This window comes from Trichomycterus rosablanca, chromosome 3, assembly GCF_030014385.1.
Source record: "Trichomycterus rosablanca isolate fTriRos1 chromosome 3, fTriRos1.hap1, whole genome shotgun sequence".
NCBI classification, from domain to species: Eukaryota; Metazoa; Chordata; class Actinopteri; order Siluriformes; family Trichomycteridae; genus Trichomycterus; species Trichomycterus rosablanca.
In genome coordinates this window covers 17,471,111-17,492,168 of record NC_085990.1, presented here as the reverse complement: position 1 = coordinate 17,492,168, position 21,058 = coordinate 17,471,111, and the positions used below count along the sequence as shown (strand labels likewise).

At 39.7% G+C, this 21,058-nt stretch overlaps 2 protein-coding genes across 2 annotated transcripts; both read left to right on the top strand.

The window, feature by feature from the left end:
* The first annotated feature begins 9,278 nt into the window (after positions 1–9,278).
* Positions 9,279–12,262, top strand: LOC134310344 (apolipoprotein A-I-like). The gene is made up of 4 exons (XM_062991899.1): positions 9,279–9,311; positions 9,395–9,450; positions 9,559–9,709; positions 11,474–12,262. The coding sequence occupies exons 2-4, from the start codon at positions 9,411–9,413 to the stop codon at positions 12,048–12,050; spliced, it is 768 nt and encodes a 255-aa protein (XP_062847969.1). The 5' UTR covers positions 9,279–9,311; positions 9,395–9,410; the 3' UTR covers positions 12,051–12,262.
* A 5,644-nt stretch (positions 12,263–17,906) lies between these two features.
* LOC134310343 (apolipoprotein A-I-like) lies at positions 17,907–19,165 on the top strand. Its single transcript, XM_062991898.1, has 4 exons — positions 17,907–17,969; positions 18,080–18,123; positions 18,244–18,394; positions 18,486–19,165. The coding sequence occupies exons 2-4, from the start codon at positions 18,084–18,086 to the stop codon at positions 19,060–19,062; spliced, it is 768 nt and encodes a 255-aa protein (XP_062847968.1). The 5' UTR covers positions 17,907–17,969; positions 18,080–18,083; the 3' UTR covers positions 19,063–19,165.
* Positions 19,166–21,058: the final 1,893 nt, after the last annotated feature.

The window sequence follows — 21,058 nt, the reverse complement described above, 5'->3', positions numbered from 1 at the left end:
CCGGGGTGGAACACACAGCATCACCTAGTACTGAACCAACACAGGTACTATGGGGCAGACGGTGTCACACAGCGTCGTCTGATTCCCACCGGGGTGGAACACACAGCATCACCTAGTACTGATACAACACAGGTACTATGGGGCAGACGGTGTCACACAGCCTCGTCTGATTCCCACCGGGGTGAAACACACAGCATCGCCTAGTACTGATACATTAAACTACACAACTTACCACGGTAATGTCCATAAATACTCATACACTACTCTATATTAAAAAAAAAAATTATTAAGAGCATGAAAAACTAAAAGAAATATGGTAAAATGAGGGTACTAGCAAATATTTCGAGCTCATAGGCACAAGAAACAAGGAAAAGTTTTTAACCTGGATTTAAAGATTTCTACATTTGAGGAACATCTAATATCTCCTGGCAGTCTGTTCCTGTTATATGCAGCCCAACAGCTAAATGCTGCTTCACCATGTTTAGTTTGGACTCTGGGCTCAACTAGCTGACCTGAGTCCATGGATCTAAGAGATCTACTTGGTTTATATTCTCTAAACATTTCTGAGATGTATTCTAGGCCGAAACCATTCAGTGATTTATAGACCAGTAGCAGCACTTTAAATAATTCTATTCTGTAACTAACCGGAAGCCAGTGTAGAGATTTTAGAACTGGAGTGATGTGCTCAGTTCTATTCGTCTTAGTTAAAACTCTAGCAGCAGCGTTCTGAATGAGCTGTAACTGTTTAATGGTCTTTTTGGGAAGTCCATTACAATAGTCCACCCTACTGGAGATAAAAGCATGGATCAGCTTCTCTAGGTCTTGTTGGCACATTAGACCCTTGATTTTGGCTATATTTCTAAGATGGTAGAAGGCTGTTTTGGTGATGGTTTTTATATGGCTGGTGAATGTGAGATCTGAGTCTATTAGAACGCCAAGATTTTGGACTTGGTCTTTGGTTTTTAGAGCCCGGGAACTAAGGTGTTCACTGACACTAGACCTCTTCTCTTTGCTGCCAAACACAACAATCTCTGTTTTGTCCTTATTTAACTGTAAAAAATTCTGGCTCATCCAGTTATTGATGTTCTCCAGACACTGACACAGTGAATCTATTGGGCTGTAATCATCTGGTGAGAGAACCAGATACAGTGGGGTCAAAAAGTATTTAGTCAGTCACTGATTGTGCAGGTTCTCCTACTTAGAAAGATGAGAGAGGTCTGTAATTTTAATCATAGGTACACTTCAACTATGAGAGACAAAATGAGAAAAAAAATCCAGGAAATCACATTGTAGGATTTTTAAAGAATTTATTTGTAAATTATGGTGGAAAATAAGTATTTGGTCACCCACAAACAAGCAAGATTTCTGGCTCTCACAGACCTGTAACTTCTTTTTTAAGAAGCTCTTCTGTCCTCCACTCGTTACCTGTATTAATGGCACCTGTTTGACCTCGTTATCTGTATAAAAGACACCTGTCCACAGCCTCAAACAGTCAGACTCCAAACTCAACCATGGCCAAGACCAAAGAGCTGTCGAAGGACACCAGGAAGAAAATTGTAGACCTGCACCAGGCTGGGAAGAGTGAATCTACAATAGGCAAGCAGGTTGGTGTGAATAAATCAACTGTGGGAGCAATTGTAAGAAAATGGAAGACATACAAGACCATTGATAATCTCCCTTGGGGTCAAGATCTCATCCCGTGGGGTCAAAATGATCATGAGAACGGTGAGCAAAAATCACAGAACTACACGGAGGGACCTGATGAATGACCTGCAGAGAGCTGGGACCAAAGTAACAAAGGCTACCATCAGTAACACACTACGCCGAGAGGGACTCAAATCCTGCAGTGCCAGGCGTGTCCCCCTGCTTAAGCCAGTACATGTCCAGGCCCGTCTGAAGTTTGCCAGAGAGCATATGGATGATTCAGAAGAGGATTGGGAGAATATCATGTGGTCAGGAAGAAGAAGAACCCAAGAACACCATACCTACTGTGAAGCATGGGGGTGGAAACATCATGCTTTGGGGCTGTTTTTCTGCAAAGGGGACAGGACGACTGATCCGTGTTAAGGGAAGAATGAACGGGGCCATGTATCGTGAGAGTTTAAGCCAAAACCTCCTTCCATCAGTGAGAGCATTGAAGATGGAACGTGGCTGGGTCTTCCAGCATGACAATGATCCCAAACACACCGCTCGGGGCAACGAAGGAGTGGCTCCGTAAAAAGCATTTCAAGGTCCTGGAGTGGCCTAGCCAGTCTCCAGACCTCAACCCCATAGAAAATTTGTGGAGTCCGTGTTGCCCAGCGACAGCCCCAAAACATCAAAGTATTGAGTTGAACTTTTGTTATTGACCAAATACTTATTTTCCACCATAATTTACAAATAAATTCTTTAAAATCCTACAATGTGATTTCCTGGATTTTTTTTTCTCATTTTGTCTCTCATAGTTGAAGTGTACCTATGATGAAAATTACAGACCTCTCTCATCTTTCTAAGTAGGAGAACCTGCACAATCAGTGGCTGACTAAATACTTTTTGACCCCACTGTATATCTCTGTGTCATCTGCATAACTATGGTAATCAATGTTGTTTGCCTGTAGCATTTGGCCTAATGGCAGCATATAAAGATTGAACAGAAGAGGTCCGAGAACTGATCCCTGGGGGATTCCACATGTCATAACCACCCTGTCAGATTCACAGCTGCCAATAGTGACGAAGTAACTCCGGTCCTCTAAATAAGACCTGAACCAATTAAGGACTGTTCTGGATAGTCCAACCCAGTTTTCCAACCTATCCAGCAATATTCTATGATCTACAGTGTCAAAGGCAGCACTATGATATCCAGTAAAACCAGAACTGATATTTTACCCGAGTCAGTATTCAGCCGTAGATCATTTAACACTTTTATGAGAACCGTTTCGGTGCTGTGGTGAGGCCGAAAGCCTGACTGAAATTTGTCAAAATAACCACTGGAATTAAAAAAACTGCTGACTTGACTGTAAACAACTTTCTCAATTATCTTAGCTATGAAAGGAAGATTTGAAACCGGCTTGTAGTTGTTTAACACAGACGCATCCAGAGTTCTCTTTTTTAGGAGTGGTTTAATGGCAGCTGTTCTCAGTGACTTTGGGAAAACGCCTGATGGTAGTGAGCCATTAACTATTTGTTGCAAGTCAATTTTTAAAGTCAATAGTTAAAAATAGTTTTAAAAAATTCAGATTGCAGCATGTCGAGACAACGTCATTGATTTAAGATGCTGAACTGTTTTCTCCAGAGTGCTTTGGTCTATTGTATTAAATTGTGACATAAGTCATGTTATTTCTAGGTGTCTGTAGGGGCAGCATGGTTTCATCGTTTGACTGAGTGGTGTTGATGGTCAGTCTAATCATTACATTTGTCTGTAGACAGAAGTTCTGGCGTGATCTGTTTTGGAGGATTTGTAAGCTTGTTGACCACGTTGAATAGAGTGCGGGTGTTGTTGATGTCCCTGTTAATGATCTTAGAGAAGTGCAGCTGTCTAGCCCTGCATAACTCTGAGTTAAAACTACAAAGGCTTTGCTTATAGAGATCATAGTGGATTTGAAGTTTAGTTTTCCTCCACTTACGTTCAGCTCTCCTGCATTCTCTTTTTAGAGCTATTACCATCATTGTGTTACGCCATGGTGCTTTCTGTTTGCTCAAAGTTTTCATGACTTTTACCGGGGCAACCACATCCATGACAGTCAATATTTTCACGTTAAAGTTATCCAGGAGTTCATCAACTGAATCGGCAATTAAAGTTGGTGATATAACTATGGCCTGCATAAACGGAGAACTAGTACTTTCATCTATGTACCTTTTCTTAACAGAAACAGAGCTAGTTTGAGCATCTGGAGTGATCAGTATTTCAAAGAAGACACAAAAATTATTAGAGAGGGCCAAGTCCTTGACCATAACAGAAGAAATGTTAAGACCTTTAGAAATAACTAGATCCAGAGTGTGCCCTTGAGTATGTGTAGGCTCCTTCACATGTTGCAATAGACCAAACGTGTCAAAGTCCAAAAAGTTATTTGGTGTTATTGTCCTTGTTATTATCTAAGTGGATGTTAAAATCCCCAGTTATGATGAAAAAGCTGTACTCAGTGGAGATAACTGCACATTTTATAGATGAATTTGCTGAACTACTGTCAGAGTATCTTGCAGGTTTATAAATGGTTAAAAATAAAATTTTGGGAGTACCCTTCAAAATAAAACAGAGGTATTCAAAATACATAAAATTGCCAAGTACAGTCTCTTTGCACTGGAATACATCTTTAAATAAGGCAGCTACTCCTCCACCTTTCCTACCACTTCGACACACATTCATAAAACTGAAGTTTGCTGGTGCTGTTTCGTTAAGAACAGTGGCACTGCTGCCTTCTGCTAACCATGTTTCAGTTAGAAACAGAAAATCCAAACTGTAGGATAGAATTATGTAATTCACTAAAAATGATTTGTTGGCTAGAGATCTAATATTAAGCAGAGCTAGCTTTAAAGGAACCACAGGAGCCCCTGGGGCAGCCCGAGGTTGTCGTGGTACAGGTAAGAGGTTAGACTGGTTGACTTGATATGCTGAATGCGTTCTATTCTTTCTATTTCTAATCAACACAGGAATAGAAAACATTTCAGGCATACTGGGTCCAAGCTTACTCTCCAAACTGTTGTCAGTATCATATCTGCTATAGCAAGGACCCTGAACACATCACAACGTGTTATCATTGTTTTGTATTCTGAAGCTGCTATCAGTAGCACTCGCTGAACATTCTGAACTCTGTACAGCCAGAGTCGATGAAGGACAACAACAAGGGCTGCTGCTGACGGTGTTGAAGTGGCCTCTGAGAACGGGGAGGGGGCTGTGGACAGGGGGGAAGGGGTGCCCTGCGCTTTTTGGGTGAAACATGTGGACTGGCTGAGATGGAGTGTGAGAATTTAATCCCAACACACACCAGTTTCACCATTTTCTCTGTGAAATCCATATGTGGAGGTGATGTTGTTGAGAGAGAGAAATTGGAGGATGACTGTGATGTCTCTGCTGTTCACTGCTGTGTCACTGCCTGATGATGAAGGTCGTAATAGCTTTCATCAAGAGTCAGAAACTCAGTCTGAGCTGTGTTCTCCAGTGATGGGGATTGTATGTTTGATGGTCCTTCATGGTTGAAAGCAGGTGAGGGAGGTTGAGGATGCACGTATTGTGTCGAGTCAGTCCAGGTTGTCCTTTAGTGCCTTCACTTCAGTCTTGCTTAGGTGGGTGCCATCTGGGTAAAAAAAATTCTCTGCACCCCCAGAATAAATTGAAATGGTCAATATAATTCATACCTTTCAGACTGCAGGTTCTTCTTAGCCACGTGTTGAGGTTGAGTAGCCGTGAAAACATTTTAGACCCTTGGGCTGGGAGAGGCCCCCTGATGAACTTCTGAGCAGTCAGCTTCTCAAGTGTATTAAACAGTTCAGTGAAGTTGTTTTTTTAAGATTCCTGACTTCTCTCTGTGAATGTCATTTCTGCCCACGTGCAGAATAATTCGGTCGATCGCTCCATGCTGGGAGAGAATGTTGGGAAGTTCCTCATTTAATTCTGAGACAGTCACGTTCGGGAGACAGCATGTTAGCATTGATCTGCTGCTGCTGATGGCAGAGTCACCGACGATCAGAGTTTTCAGAGCGGTCTCTGCGTCAGGCTTAATCAGCCTCATGTTTTGCTAGCCGGCTTTGAGTCCCCTTTTATAGTCAGCTTCGCTGGTTTTGTTTCATTATCATTACCACTGGGGATAACCTTGATCAGATTTCTGAGCGGTTTAAAATGATTCAGCAAAGGGATCGGTTTTTGTTGCGACCCTGCTATTTTTCCACGGGGTGCAATTGTGCTAGCTTTTGGAATAGTTTTAGCTTTTCCGAGCCCATGATGAACAGTCTGGCATGGAAGACATTGACAGCCACCTGCTGCTTTTGTGCTTTTGGTTTTGCTCCAAGTTTGTGCCACCGACTTATTCTCTCACATGGCTCGTTTCTGTTCCCCTGTTTTGATTGAATTCTGTTCGGGAAGTCTGTTAAGCTCTCTAGCCTTAGCTTAGCTGGTTGTTCTGTGTTAGATTTTGACTCACCCTCAAGTAATCTGGAACCATTTCTCCTGTCCATTCCAGGTAGAATTGTGAGCATTTTTGTCTCCAGCACAACGATTTTCCTTAGAAGTCTGTAGCAGTTGGAGCAGCACGAAGAACCCGCTGTAATGATAGGAGCCATGGTAGTCCTGATAACTGTGCCCGAGTTCAGTCTGACAGCTAGTGGAAAACTCTGTTAACTAAGTGTCTAGTTTAATGTAGTTCTGTAATTCTGTGAATCTTTCCAGCCGATCTATCGTCAGTGTCTGCTGATTGAGCTCTATATTTTAGAAATAAGAGATAGAAAATAACTAAAAACTAAAAGCAAGTGGAGAGCAGACAGAAAGCGTGCAGCCAGAGCGAGCGTCAAGGTTAAGGTGTTTCTACCCAGTGAGGGTAGAAACAAGGAGGTGATTTTAATGTTATGGCTGATCGGTGTCTATGACAATAAAGATGCCATGCTGTTGAGTATTATACTGGAATTGGAAATTCACAATTCACAACTATATCAACTTACTGTATATCCTCAGTTTACAAACGATAACATAACATTGTTATGTATAAATATCTATTTGCAAATGTATGTAAATATCTCGACTACATGACAAATCGATTAGCAAATGATTGCCGTTTGTTTTCATCTGCATTTTTCCTACTGTCCCAGTTTTTCAGAATTGAGTTTGTATTGTTTCACCATTCTAAGAAAGCTTGTGCGGTGTAATGATATGAGCGCCTGAGTTCCAGAAGTTCGAATCGTTGGCTGGGCTCACAAATACAGAAGACTCATGGCGTCACATGAACTCACCCATTAATGGGACACATATCAGTCACTCTTAGTACCGGTCCCAAGTTTGGATAAATAGGAAGGTTGCGTCAGAAAGGGCATCCGTTGTAAAAATTGTGCCAAATCAAATACGGGGACGAATGATCCGCTGTGGCGACCTCTAATGGAAGCAGCCAAAATGAATCAACAGTGTTTACATTTGTGGCATTTAGCTGGTGTTTTTTTCCAAAGCAACTTAAAATTACAATGACTGAACACAGTTTGAGCAATTGAGGGTTAGGGGCCTTGCTCAGGGACCCGACGGTGGCTACTTGACAATGGCGGTGTAAACTTGCAACCTTCTAATTACTAGTCCAGCCAAGTGGTTACCTTAACCACTGAGCTGCCCTTGTTTCACCATCCGGATTTTCTTTTAATCTACAATACACATAAAAAGTATTGTTATAATTAAACTTATGAATAACAGTAATAAAAGTACAACCCCAAATCAGAAAAAGTTGGGACAGTATGGAATATGCAAATCAAATAAAAATGCAGAGTTCCTCACATTTACTTTGACTTTTATGTGATTGCAGACAGTTTGAACCCAAGACATTTCATGTTTTGTCTGCTCAACTTCATGTCATTTGTTAATATACCTCCATTCCTGCATTTTAGACCTGCAACACATTCCAAAAGAATATGGGACGGAGGCAGTTTAGGCCTAGTAATGAAGAAAAAAAACTAAATCATGATGTGATTCCAAACAGGTGATATCAACAGGTGATTGTAATCATGGTTTGGTACAAAAGCAGCATCCAGGAAAGGCTGAGTCTTTGATGAGCAAAGATGATCAGAGGATCTCCAGTTTGTCAACAAATGTGTGAGAAAATGATTGAAATGTTTAAAAACAATGAACCTCAAAGAAAGATTGGAAGGGATTTGCATGTTTCTCCCTCTACAGTGCAAAATATCATTAAACCATTCAAGGAATCGGGAGGAATTTCAGTGTGTAAAGGCCAAGGGCGCAAGCTTAAGCTGAACGCCTGTGATCTTCGATCCCTCAGACGGCACTGCATCAAGAACCGCCACTCAACAATAGCTGATATAACCACATGGGTGAGGGATTACTTTTGCAAACCTTTGTCATGCACTACAATACAGAGTTACATGCACAAATGCCAACTAAAACTTTACTGTGCAAAAAAAAGCATTATGTTAACCATGTCCAGAAGCGGCGTTGACCTCTCTGGGCTTGAAGGCATCTAGGATGGACCATCACACAGAGGAAACGTATATTGTGGTCAGATGAATCAGCATTCCAGGTCTTTTTTTTTTTTTAAATGGACGCTGTGTGCTTTGGACCAAAGACGAAAAGGAACATCCAGACTGTTATCAGCAACAAGTCCAAAAGCCAGGGTCTGTCATGGTATGGGGCTGTGGAAGAAGAGGGTACAAGTACTGGACTGGCCTGCCTGCAGTCCTGACCTGTCCTTAATTCAGAATGTGTGAAGAATTTTGAAACGAAAAATGTGACATCGACAACCCCGTACTGTTGCACATCTTAAGACGTGTTTTCAGGAAGAATAAGACAAAATAAAAGCTGAAACACCAAATCACTTGGTCTCCTCGGTGCCAAAACGTCTTTTAAGTGTGGTAAAAAGGAATGGCAACATTACAAAGTGGTAAAAGCTGTCACAACTTTTTGGGAATGTGTTGCAGGCCTGAAATGCAAGAATGGATGTTTATTAATAAATGAAATGAAGTTGAGCAGATAAAACATGAAATATCTCAGGTTCATCCTGTCTGCAATCAAATAAAAGTCAAAATAAATGTAAGAAACTCTGTGTTTTTTTTTATTATTATTATTTGTATTTTCTATGCTTTTCTGATTTGGGGTTGTATTTAAAAATAATAATAATAATAAAAGATTTTGGCTGTTGATTGCAGTCACTGTAAATCATAAAACTGAGACTGTTCGAATAACAAAGGTCAAAGTTCCAGGAACAAGTTGGCTGTTCTAAAAGTACCTGGTGTAACTAAACTAAACTATTGATTTGTTACCATGAGCTCTTAAAAATTACATTTTATTCAATTCATATACAGTATATTTACTCATAGATTTACATGTACTCATTAAACATAACTTTGAAATAATTTGAGATTATAAATAAAGTAAAAGAGGTTCCAATTAGGCAACTGAACAATGTGTCTGCATGTTATCTAGGCTTTAATTAGGACATGTGACTCATCTCAGTCTCAGCTCTAAATGTCCAATAAATAAGTTATGATGTGGAGTAGTGTGAGTAATGTGGACAGCAATGCAATACCTCATGGACTTTGGGTTTCCTTTACAACATAACATCACTTTACAGTATATATACTGACTCCTTAGCTAGAGGAGTCAAGCATTCTGTTTGGAAAACACATTCAGAAAGGTAAGAAATGTTCTTGTCTTTATAAATAAACATTCAACAGAATATGTACATTGAGAAATTAATTATATTTTGGTGTCTTTTAGAATCAAACCAAGAGCCATGAAGGTGTTTGTGGTACTGGTGCTGGCTGTTTTCACAGGTATAATTATTATTTATATCCATTTTACCGCATAAAAATGCAACATTAAACAAACAGTAGCAGACTACAATCTGTAACCCAACTAAAAATGGTTTTCTTCTTCACCAGTCTGCCAAGCCAACCTGTTCTATGCTGATGAACCCAAAACACAGCTGGAGCAAGTGACTGATGCATTCTGGGACTATGTTGGGCAGGCAACCCACACTACCGAAGACATTCTGAAAAAGATTAGAGAGTCTCAACTGGGACAGGACGTCAAGTAAGTAGACCAAATTATCCTTACTGTCAGACTTCTGATTCTTCAAGTCATCTTTACTGTTTTACACCTCTTATACAGTGTATCACAAAAGTGAGTACACCCCTCACATTTCTGCAGATATTTAAGTATATCTTTTCATGGAACAACACTGACAAAATGACACTTTGACACAATGAAAAGTAGTCTGTGTGCAGCTTATATAACAGTGTAAATTTATTCTTCCCTCAAAATAACTCAATATACAGCCATTAATGTCTAAACCACCGGCAACAAAAGTGAGTACACCCCTAAGAGACTACACCCCTAAATGTCCAAATTGAGCACTGCTTGTCATTTTCCCTCCAAAATGTCATGTGATTTGTTAGTGTTACTAGGTCTCAGGTGTGCATAGGGAGCAGGTGTGTTCAATTTAGTAGTACAGCTCTCACACTCTCTCATACTGGTCACTGAAAGTTCCAACATGGCACCTCATGGCAAAGAACTCTCTGAGGATCTTAAAAGACGAATTGTTGCGCTACATGAAGATGGCCAAGGCTACAAGAAGATTGCCAACACCCTGAAACTGAGCTGCAGCACAGTGGCCAAGATCATCCAGCGTTTTAAAAGAGCAGGGTCCACTCAGAACAGACCTCGCGTTGGTCGTCCAAAGAAGCTGAGTGCACATGCTCAGCGTCACATCCAACTGCTGTCTTTGAAAGATAGGCGCAGGAGTGCTGTCAGCATTGCTGCAGAGATTGAAAAGGTGGGGGGTCAGCCTGTCAGTGCTCAGACCATACGCCGCACACTACATCAAATTAGTCTGCATGGCTTTCACCCCAGAAGGAAGCCTCTTCTGAAGTCTCTACACAAGAAAGCCCGCAAACAGTTTGCTGAAGACATGTCAACAAAGGACATGGATTACTGGAACCATGTCCTATGGTCTGATGAGACCAAGATTAATTTATTTGGTTCAGATGGTCTCAAGCATGTGTGGCGGCAATCAGGTGAGGAGTACAAAGATAAGTGTGTCATGCCTACAGTCAAGCATGGTGGTGGGAATGCCATGGTCTGGGGCTGCATGAGTGCAGCAGGTGTTGGGGAGTTACATTTCATTGAGGGACACATGAACTCCAATATGTACTGTGAAATACTGAAGCAGAGCATGATCCCCTCCCTCCGGAAACTGGGTCGCAGGGCAGTGTTCCAGCATGATAATGACCCCAAACACACCTCTAAGACGACCACTGCTTTATTGAAGAGGCTGAGGGTAAAGGTGATGGACTGGCCAAGCATGTCTCCAGACCTAAACCCAATAGAACATCTTTGGGGCATCCTAAAGCGGAAGGTGGAGGAGCGCAAAGTCTCGAATATCCGCCAGCTCCGTGATGTCGTCATGGAGGAGTGGAAAAGCATTCCAGTGGCAACCTGTGAAGCTCTGGTAAACTCCATGCCCAGGAGAGTTAAGGCAGTTCTGGGAAATAATGGTGGCCACACAAAATATTGACACTTCAGGAACTTTCACTAAGGGGTGTACTCACTTTTGTTGCCGGTGGTTTAGACATTAATGGCTGTATATTGAGTTATTTTGAGGGAAGAATAAATTTACACTGTTATATAAGCTGCACACAGACTACTTTTCATTGTGTCAAAGTGTCATTTTATCAGTGTTGTCCCATGAAAAGATATACTTAAATATCTGCAGAAATGTGAGGGGTGTACTCACTTTTGTGATACACTGTAGATGCTTCCATGATCTAAACTTATTTCTCTTCTCCAACTCCTTAGTGCTAGAATTACCGATGGTGCCAACATGGCCAGTCAGTATGCACACATCCTCCAGAACAGAATGAACCCCCTGGCCCAGGACATCATGGCCAAAATCACCCAGGAGGCTGAAGTTCTGAAGGAGCGCCTTGAGCAGGACCTGTCCACCATGAAGGGCAAACTGGAGCCCTATTCTGAGGATCTCAAGACCCAGATTCAGCAGAAAGTGGAAGATCTGAGGGCAGCTGTGGCCCCCTACGCTGACTCCCTCGACTCTCAAGCCATGAAGGCCATCATTCTTCAGAAGACAGAGGAGCTCAGGGCAAGCCTGGGAGAGAGAGTAAAGGAACTGCAGTCCCAGCTTGAGCCCTACGCCGAAGAGCTGAGACAGAAAGTCGATCAGCACCTGCAGGACTTCGAGAACACCGTGGCCCCTCTAACTGACGATCTTCAGGCCAAGGCTGCTGAGAGAGCTGCCATGGTTCAGCAGAGTCTGGCTCCCTATGCTGAGGAATTGAAAGAGAAACTGGATCCCTATGCTCAGAACCTGAAGGACCAGCTCATGTCCCTGTATGAGTCCTTCACCAAGACCAACTAAATCTTCTAAAGGAAACTTTTTACACACTGGACTGTTTTTTCCCCCATCCAATGTTAAACAATTTCTCATCAGTTTAAACCATATTGAACTAAGTGTGTAAAATTGCACTAAAATCAGTTATGGAAATATTGCATTTTTATTCAGTGTTTTCCATTTCTTGTATTTATTCTAGAAGATAAAAGTTTCATCCACAATAAAACAGTTTCTCCCAATTTTGTTGGTCTTCTTGTTTAGATAGAAAATTTGTCATATATACATATACACGTGTACAGTACAATGAAATTTTTTTATGCATAGCCCAGCTTGTTTGGAAGCTGTGGTCAAAGTGCAGGGTCAGGCCTTGGAGCAGACAGGGTTAAGGGCCTTACTCAAAAGCCCAATAGTGACTGTATTATAATAATAATAATACATTTTATTTGCATACTTTGAGATTTCTTTTAAATGTAAAGTGCCACATGATAAAACATCATTACAAAAAACAATAAATAAGCAATTTAAAAGATAGCAGCTATCACTACATTAATTTAAAAATTACTTATTAAGTTTTGCTAAAAAGAAAGGTTTTGAGTCTCTTTAAAAGTCCCAACCATCTGAGGTGCCCTCAAATGGTCAGGGCGGGCATTCGAAAGGGGGGGCGAGGGGCAGCAGAACAGAAGGCCCGATCACCCATGGTGCTGAGCTTGGTTCTTGGGGATTGGAATGAGGTTTGTGTGGTGAGCAGTTCTTTCAGATAGGTGGGAGCATATCCATAAATACACTGGTGAGTGAGGAGGGAGACCTTGTATTCAATCCTGACAAAGACGGGGAGCAGAGAATAGGTGTGATATGCTCATATTTTTGCACTCTCATCAGGATCCTAGCAGCGCTGTTCTGAATGCACTGTAATTTCTTCTATTGTCAGAGAAGTTGATGAATATGATGATGATGAAGTGGAGTGTGTGTCAGTTTTCAAATACAGTTGTATGTCATCAGCATAGCAATATTATGAATATTCCATGGTGACTAATGACATGACCAAGCGGGAGCATGTATAGATTGAAAAGGATGGGACCAAGAACTGACCCCTGTGAAACTCCGCAGGTCATAGTATGTGTCTGGTATGCAGCTCATAAGTCAAGGAGGATGAGCAGGGAAGGTGAGCCAGCAGAGGCTCTACTCACTAGGCTACCACTGTTCCTTATTATTATTATTATTATTAAATCTATTATAACAGATAATTACATTAAAATTACATAAAAAAAACATCTACACTTTATGGACAAAAGTATGAAGACACTTCATCACACTGATTACTGAAAGCTGATTGATTAGACTCTCTGGAACATAAAGAGAATTTGTCCATAACGTATAGCATTATATACTTGAAGGTATATGATGTAGTAAATATAATTGAGTTTATTTAACTGTAAGCACAGATAACAATAGGACTTTTTTAAAGTTGCTGGAAGTCAAGAACACAATTTGTTCATATGTGAGCAGGATTTCTTGTAATGTCAGACAACTTATCTCTTGTTCTTTTGACTTTCACAGGAAAACTTCACTGTTTGTACACTTACAGTAAGAAGTAGGAATTATATTTATGAATGTTTATTTATTCATTAGTATTTTAACGTCATGTTTTACTCTTTGGTTATATTCATGACAGGTCAGGTAGTTACAGGTTACACATGATTGGTGTATCTCCAATTCAGCTTACTTACATGTGTTTGGTCTGTCGGAGGAAACTAGAGCTCCCGGAGGAAACCCACACAGACACTGGAACAACATGCAAACTCCACACAGGAAGGACCCAGACCACTTCATCTGGGTATTCAAACCAAGGAACTTCTTGCTGTGAGGCAACAGTGCTACCCACCAAGCTACCGTACCGCCCCTATTCATGAATAAAATGCAGTCCAGGTTTTATAGCACCACCATGTTATATCTAAACAATAATTTTTTTTATCAACATATTTAATACTCTTTCCATGTATAAACATATTTAGGTGTGTATGTTACTAACAGTGTTGTTGAAGTTAAATAATAAGTCCTCACTAAAAAACACAAAATTCATAAAAAGATCATATAATAACAGCAAAATAAACAAACAAGCAAACATACAAATAAATATATAATTGAAACAGGAACAAAATTAATCATTTTAAAAGAATTGGACTTAATAAAGTGAAAGCTGGGTGCCACCATTTCTGGGATTGACCACATTCCAGTAGGGAATGCTTGTTCTGTATTCATAACAATAAATAATTTCAGGTCATCAAACCAAACATAAAACTAAACAATACTACACATACTTCTTTAATACACATGTTACACTTGTGAAAAAGTTATGGCCCCCTTAATTTAATAACTGATGAACAAACCATTTTACTTTGCGGTGGAGAAATTTTATCCTGATGTTCTTAGTTCTAACTGCTTTGAATTAGAAACACTAATTAATATATAATTAATAAAAATATACATTTTCAGACAGGAGCTATACTCGTTTCAGGTCATACACAGCATATACTGTATATTAAATTCATATCTACCTAAGCTTCAGTTTATTGACTGATCAGCCATAACATCAAAACCACCTCGTTTCTACACTCACTGTCCATTTTATCAGCTCCACTTACCATATAGGAGCACTTTGTAGTTCTACAATTACTGATTGTAGTCCATCTGTTTCTCTGCATACCTTTTTAGCCTGCTTTTAACCCTGTTCTTGAATGGCCAGGACCACCACAGAGCAGGTATTATTTGGGTGGTGGATCATTCTCAGCACTGCAGTGACACTGACATGGTGGTGGTGTGTTAGTGTGTGTTGTGGTGGTATGAGTGAATCAGACACAGCAGTGCTGCTGGAGTTCTTAAACACTGTCCACTCACTGTCCATTCTATTAGACACTCCTACCTAGTTGGCCCACCTTGTAGATATTAAGTCAGAGATGGTCGCTCATCTATTGCTGCTGTTTGAGTTGGTCATCTCCTAAACCTTCATCAGTGGTCACAGGACGCTGCCCACGGGGCGCTGTTGGCTGGATATTTTTGTTGGTGGACTATTCTCAGTCCAGCAGTGACAGTGAGGTGTTTAAAAACTCCATCAGCGTTGCTGTGTCTTATCTACTAATACCAGCACAACGCACACTAACGCACCACCACCATGTCAGTGTCACTGCAGTGGTCCTGTGTGGGTCCTGACCATTGAAGAACAGCATGAAAGGGGGCTAACAAAGCATGCAGAGAAATGGATGGACTACCATCAGTAATTGTAGAACTACAAAGTGCTTCTATATGGTAAGTGAAGCTGATAAAATGGACAGTGAGTGTAGAAACAAGGAGGTGGTTTTAATGTTATGCCTGATCAGTGTATATGACCCTGTAAAACACCGGATGTAATTTAATAAGAAACATTGTTGATTATATGGTCTCTCTCTTTCAAACACATCTCATTGGACAAAGGTCATCAACTATATCTTGTGACAACATACCACTAATGTGAATTCTCCTAGACTCTGACCTGGGTTCAAAATCATCAGTGACACTGTGTTACATTGTGTCTTCATGTACATACAACTGTCCTATTTCACCAGACCAAACACAAATAAAGAATTCTGTGTGGGATTGCTGTGCTGACACAGTTATTCTTGTGTCTATTTTAAATGAGTTATTTTTAATCAGTTGGGGTAGATTTCTTGCCGACTGCACATCAACCTGCCTGACGTCATCCTTATATAAAGTCATCAGAAAGTCGCTGGTTCAAACCCCACCTCTGACAAGTCACTAACCCTCAACTGCTTACATTTGCGTCCCCTAATGCTGACCATTGTTTGTGTTTTCATTACAGTCACTAACACCAATGGCCAATTTTAAATAGCCAATCCACCTGCTGCAAGGAACACCACAGTCAACATTGGATATGCTATGCCCTCTTTTGCTATTTTTGCTCTTTTAACCCTTTAATGGTCTCACCAACAAAATATTGTTAAAAAAATATTACTTTGCATTACTTAGTTTCTTGCAACTATACCAACAAGAAGTCACTCACTCTCTTTCTTAACAGCTTATTTTTACCCAAATATTTAGACTCAAAGTAAGACCAATGGTCTTAATGGTTAAGCAGTACTGTATATGAATACCTTATATTAACTGACAGTAATTTGACAAGTTTCATCCTAATATAAATATAATAAAGTGGAACCTTGTAACTCAATGTCCCCTAAACTCAAAATCTTTGAAACTCGACGCCCTTCGTCGAGAAATTTGTACCCTTTAACTCAATGTTTCCCTTAAACTCAACTAATTTCAAATTAACAATGAACTGTCACTTTGTTCATCTTTGTTCATCTTTGTTCAGCAATGCAGTAAAACGTCATTAAAATGTGAATATGAGACGAATCTGCATTTGTGTGGAATAACCGTCATATTCACTCTGAAAGCTCCACATGTATCTGTGTTCATCTGGATTTTCCTCACTGTTTCACTTTTAAACTTGTGTTAAAGCTCGTGGTTCTGAGAAATCGTAAGCATCAGCTTTTTATTTGAGTGTTTTTATATTATATTTGTGTTATTTTCAGTCTATAAGTGTCAAAAACAACCACATTATTTTACATAAGCCTAGAAAATATGCAAGTCCACGGGACCATGGAACGCATTAACAGGTTTCCCATACATTCTTATGGGAAAAAATACCTTGAAACTCAACGCCTTTAAAACTCAATGCCAGTCCCAGAACCAATTGACTTTGAGTTTCAAGGTACCACTGTATTTATAATAATAATAATAATAATAATAATAATAATGATGTTGCAATTGTTCTTATAAATATTTGGAAAAACAGACTGGTGGTGGTGTGCCAGTGTGTGTTGTGCTGGTATGAGTGGATCAGACACAGCAATGCTGCTGGAGTTTTTAAATACCGTGTCCACTCACTGTTCACTCTATTAGACACTCCTACCTAGTTGGTCCACCTTGTAGATGTAAAGTCAGAGATGATCGCTCATCTATTGCTGCTGTTTGAGTTGGTCATCTTCTAGATCTTCATCACTGGTCATCGGATGCTGCCCACGGGGCGCTGTTGGGTGGATATTTTTGTTTGGTTGACTATTCTCAGTCCAGCAGTGACAGTGAGGTGTTTAAAAACTCCATCAGCATTGCTGTGTCATATCCAATCCTACCAGCACAACACACACTAACACACCACCACCATGTCAGTGTCAATGCAGTGCTGAGAATCATCCACCACATAAATAATCCACAACCCAAATAATATCTACTCTGTGGTGGTCCTGTGGGAGTCCTAACCATTAAAGAACAGGCTAAAAAAGCATGCAGAGAAACAGATAGACTACAGTCAGTAATTGTAGAAGTACAAAGTGCTTCTATATGGTAAGTGGAGCTGATAAAATGGACAGTGAGTGTAGAAACAAAAGGGTGGTTTTAATGTTATGGCTGATCGGTGTATGTAAGACAGCTTTCCAGCTGTGTAGGATAAAAGATCCAGACTCCAGTTAACTTCATGTAACTAAACCTTCACCGGTATTCTCTTAAGATTGTAATAATATATAAAATAACTCCCAATATGTTATGATTAATCTTTTAAATTCAATGTGTTTGATTAAAAGCAAGCATTAATCACAGCTATTAATACATTCCAAAGCAAGCACATTTATGACTGACCTTTTACCCATGTCTGCAATTATCTCTACTTTTATTGGGCCATGTGATAGTCAGACATTTATCAGTCCCAACTGAACTACAGTCTGAGGGGTAACTGAAGGTCCAGTAAAGAGGTTATGATGTGGAGTAGTGTGGACAGCAATGCATTACCTCCTGGACTTTGGGTTGCCAATTCAACACGTCACTCTACAGTATATATACTGACTGCTAAGCTAGATCTTTCTACACACCACAGGAGTTTGACAGAACACAGTCAGAAAGGTAAGAAAATGCTTGTGATTGTAATGTGTATACAATGATTATTTTAAATATGTCCATGTTCACAGTAAACAGTTTTAATTACATATTTTCATGTATTTTATCAAACCTAGAACAATGAAGGTGTTTGTGATACTCGCCCTGGCTGTAGTCACAGGTAAATATTTCAGTTTTCTTCGTATTCCAGCATGTAAAAGTAACATCAATATCTGTAGTATCAAACAAAAAGCAGAAAACAATCTGTAACCCAACTGAAATATTTTGCTTCTTTCACCAGTCTGCCAAGCCAACCTGTTCTATGCCGATGAGCCCAAAACACAGCTGGAGCAAGTGACTGATGCATTCTGGGATTATGTAGGGCAGGCAACCCACACTACCGAAGACATTCTGAAAAAGATTAGAGAGTCTCAACTGGGACAGGAAGTCAAGTAAGTAATGTTGGACCCCTAACTCTCCAAAGATTCTGTCTCATATCATCTAAACTTATATATACATATTTTACTCTCTTTTACTCCACAGTGCTAGAATTACCGATGGTGCCAACATGGCCAGTCAGTACGCAGTCACGCTCCAAAACCAAATGAACCCCCTGACCCAGGACATCATTGCCAAAATCACCCAGGAGGCTGAAGCCCTGAAGGAGCGTCTTGAGCAGGACCTGTCCACCGTGAAGGGCAAACTGGAGCCCTATGCTGAGGATCTCAAGACCCAAGTTCAGCAGAAAGTAGAGGATCTGAGAGCAGCCGTGGCCCCCTACGCTGACTCCCTCGACTCTGAAGCCATGAGGGCCACCGTGCTTCAGAAGACAGAAGAGCTCAGGGCAAGCCTGGAAGAGAAAGTGAAGGAACTGCAGTCCCAGCTTGAGCCCTACACCGAAGAGCTAAGGCAGAAGGTCGATCAGCACCTGCAGGACTTCCAGAAGACCGTGGCCCCTCTAACTGACGATCTCCAGGCCAAGGTTGCTGAGAGAGCTGCCATGGTTCAGCAGAGTCTGGCTCCCTATGCTGAGGATCTGAAAGAGAAACTGGATCCCTATGCTCAGAACCTGAAGGACCAGCTCATGTCCCTGTATGAGTCCTACACCAAGACCAACTAAATCTTCTAAAGGAAACTTTTTACACACTGGACTGTTACCAGTGAACTGAAATGGCAAATATAATTACATCAACAAAGCACTGAATAAATGCAAGAAAAAGAAACATCTACATTGTCTTTCTTTTTATATACTTTTCTGTAAGTGCCAGCATTTTACCTGTCATTATAAATGGGTGATGGGAGTTTTGCCACAATTAACAACTAACATTAAAAACTATATTTTAAAATAATGACTTTTTGAATGTACTACTACTTTTGTAAGTATAAAAAATGAGGTAAAGGAAAAATATATTATTTAGAAATCTTGGCACCCAAATGGCGCTGCGGGATATTCCGCTAGCACATCACCGCCGAGATTCTGAACTCCTCGGTTGGCTGGGCGCCATCAAGCGGGCATAATTGACGGTGCCTGCAGCAGACACAATTCTGCTAGGGCAAGATGACTGGACTATGTGGGTGGGGTCTTCAAACACTGTGTAAGGACCCTGATTGGCAGATAGAGAGGCACCTGTGCAGAGTGCATAGGTGAAAAAGGGTTCCGCGCAGGTCAGAGGAGGCGTGAGCAGCAATATACCCACCTCGACTGCAATCAGGGATCCCCCAGCAGCGGAAGACAAATTGACTACAATAAATTGGTTGAAAAATAAAATGAAAATAAAATACAATAAAATGGGAGAAAAATACAATGAAAATTAAATACAATAAAATGGGAGAAAAATAAAATGAAAATTAAATACAATAAAATGGGAGAAAAATAAAATGAAAATTAAATACAATAAATTGGGAGAAAAATTAAATGAAAATAAAATACAATAAATTGGGAGAAAAATAAAATGAAAATTAAATACAATAAAATGGGAGAAAAATAAAATGAAAATTAAATACAATAAAATGTGAGAAAAATAAAATGAAAATTCAATACAATAAATTGGGAAAAAAATAAAATGAAAATAAAATACAATAAAATGGGAGAAAAAAATGCATAAATAAAATGGGGAAAATTTTTTTTGTATACATATTTACTAGCAATTTTTCTTTATACAGAATTAAATTATAAGTAAATTAACACACTTACAGTCTATTCTTATACCAAAATGTTAATAAACAAAACTATCAATTTCATTTTGACTACATTGTCCAAATGCATTTTGCATTTTTAAAGCAATAACAATAACACCAACTCAACAAACAACTAAAGGAAACCATTTTTATATTGTAATAAGAGATTTTACGGTGAAGTAGTCAATCACTTTAATCTCAATAAGAAAATAAATAATACAACAAAATCAATTACACAAAACACACAAATCACCAACAAGAATGTCTTATTTTCATCAAACCTATACAACCCTATACACCTTATGGTCAGGGTGTCACATGCACCCAACACCTTTAGTTTTAAGTTTTAACTTGACATCAAAATTAGTAGTCTTAGTCTTATTTATGCAAAGATATTTAGTGATTTAGTGATTAGTTGTTTTTTTTTTTAACTGGAAAAGAGTGTCTGGCATGAATTAATTTCGGAATAGGGGTTGCTTTCTCCTATTCCCCTAGTCCATAAATCCCTAAATACACATATACTGCATTTTCCTTAACATTTTTCAAATAAAAATGTGTTTAAAATGTGTGAAGGTAAAATTGGTTGTACGTTATTTTTAGGCAGAATATGCATGTCTACTATCAGATCACTTTTTTATAAGTAATTTATGCTAAACTCCAGGTAGCTACAAAGTGTTGTAGATAGGTAGGTAGGTAGGTAGGTAGGTAGAACGATAAATAGTTAGATAGGTAGATAGATAGATAGATAGATAGATAGATAGATAGATAGATAGATAGATAGATAGATAGATAAATAGTTAGATAGGTAGATAGATAGATAGATAGATAGATAGATAGATAGATAGATAGATAGATAGATAGGTAGGTAGGTAGGTAGGTAGGTAGGTAGGTAGGTAGATCGATAAATAGTTAGATAGGTAGATAGATAGATAGATAGA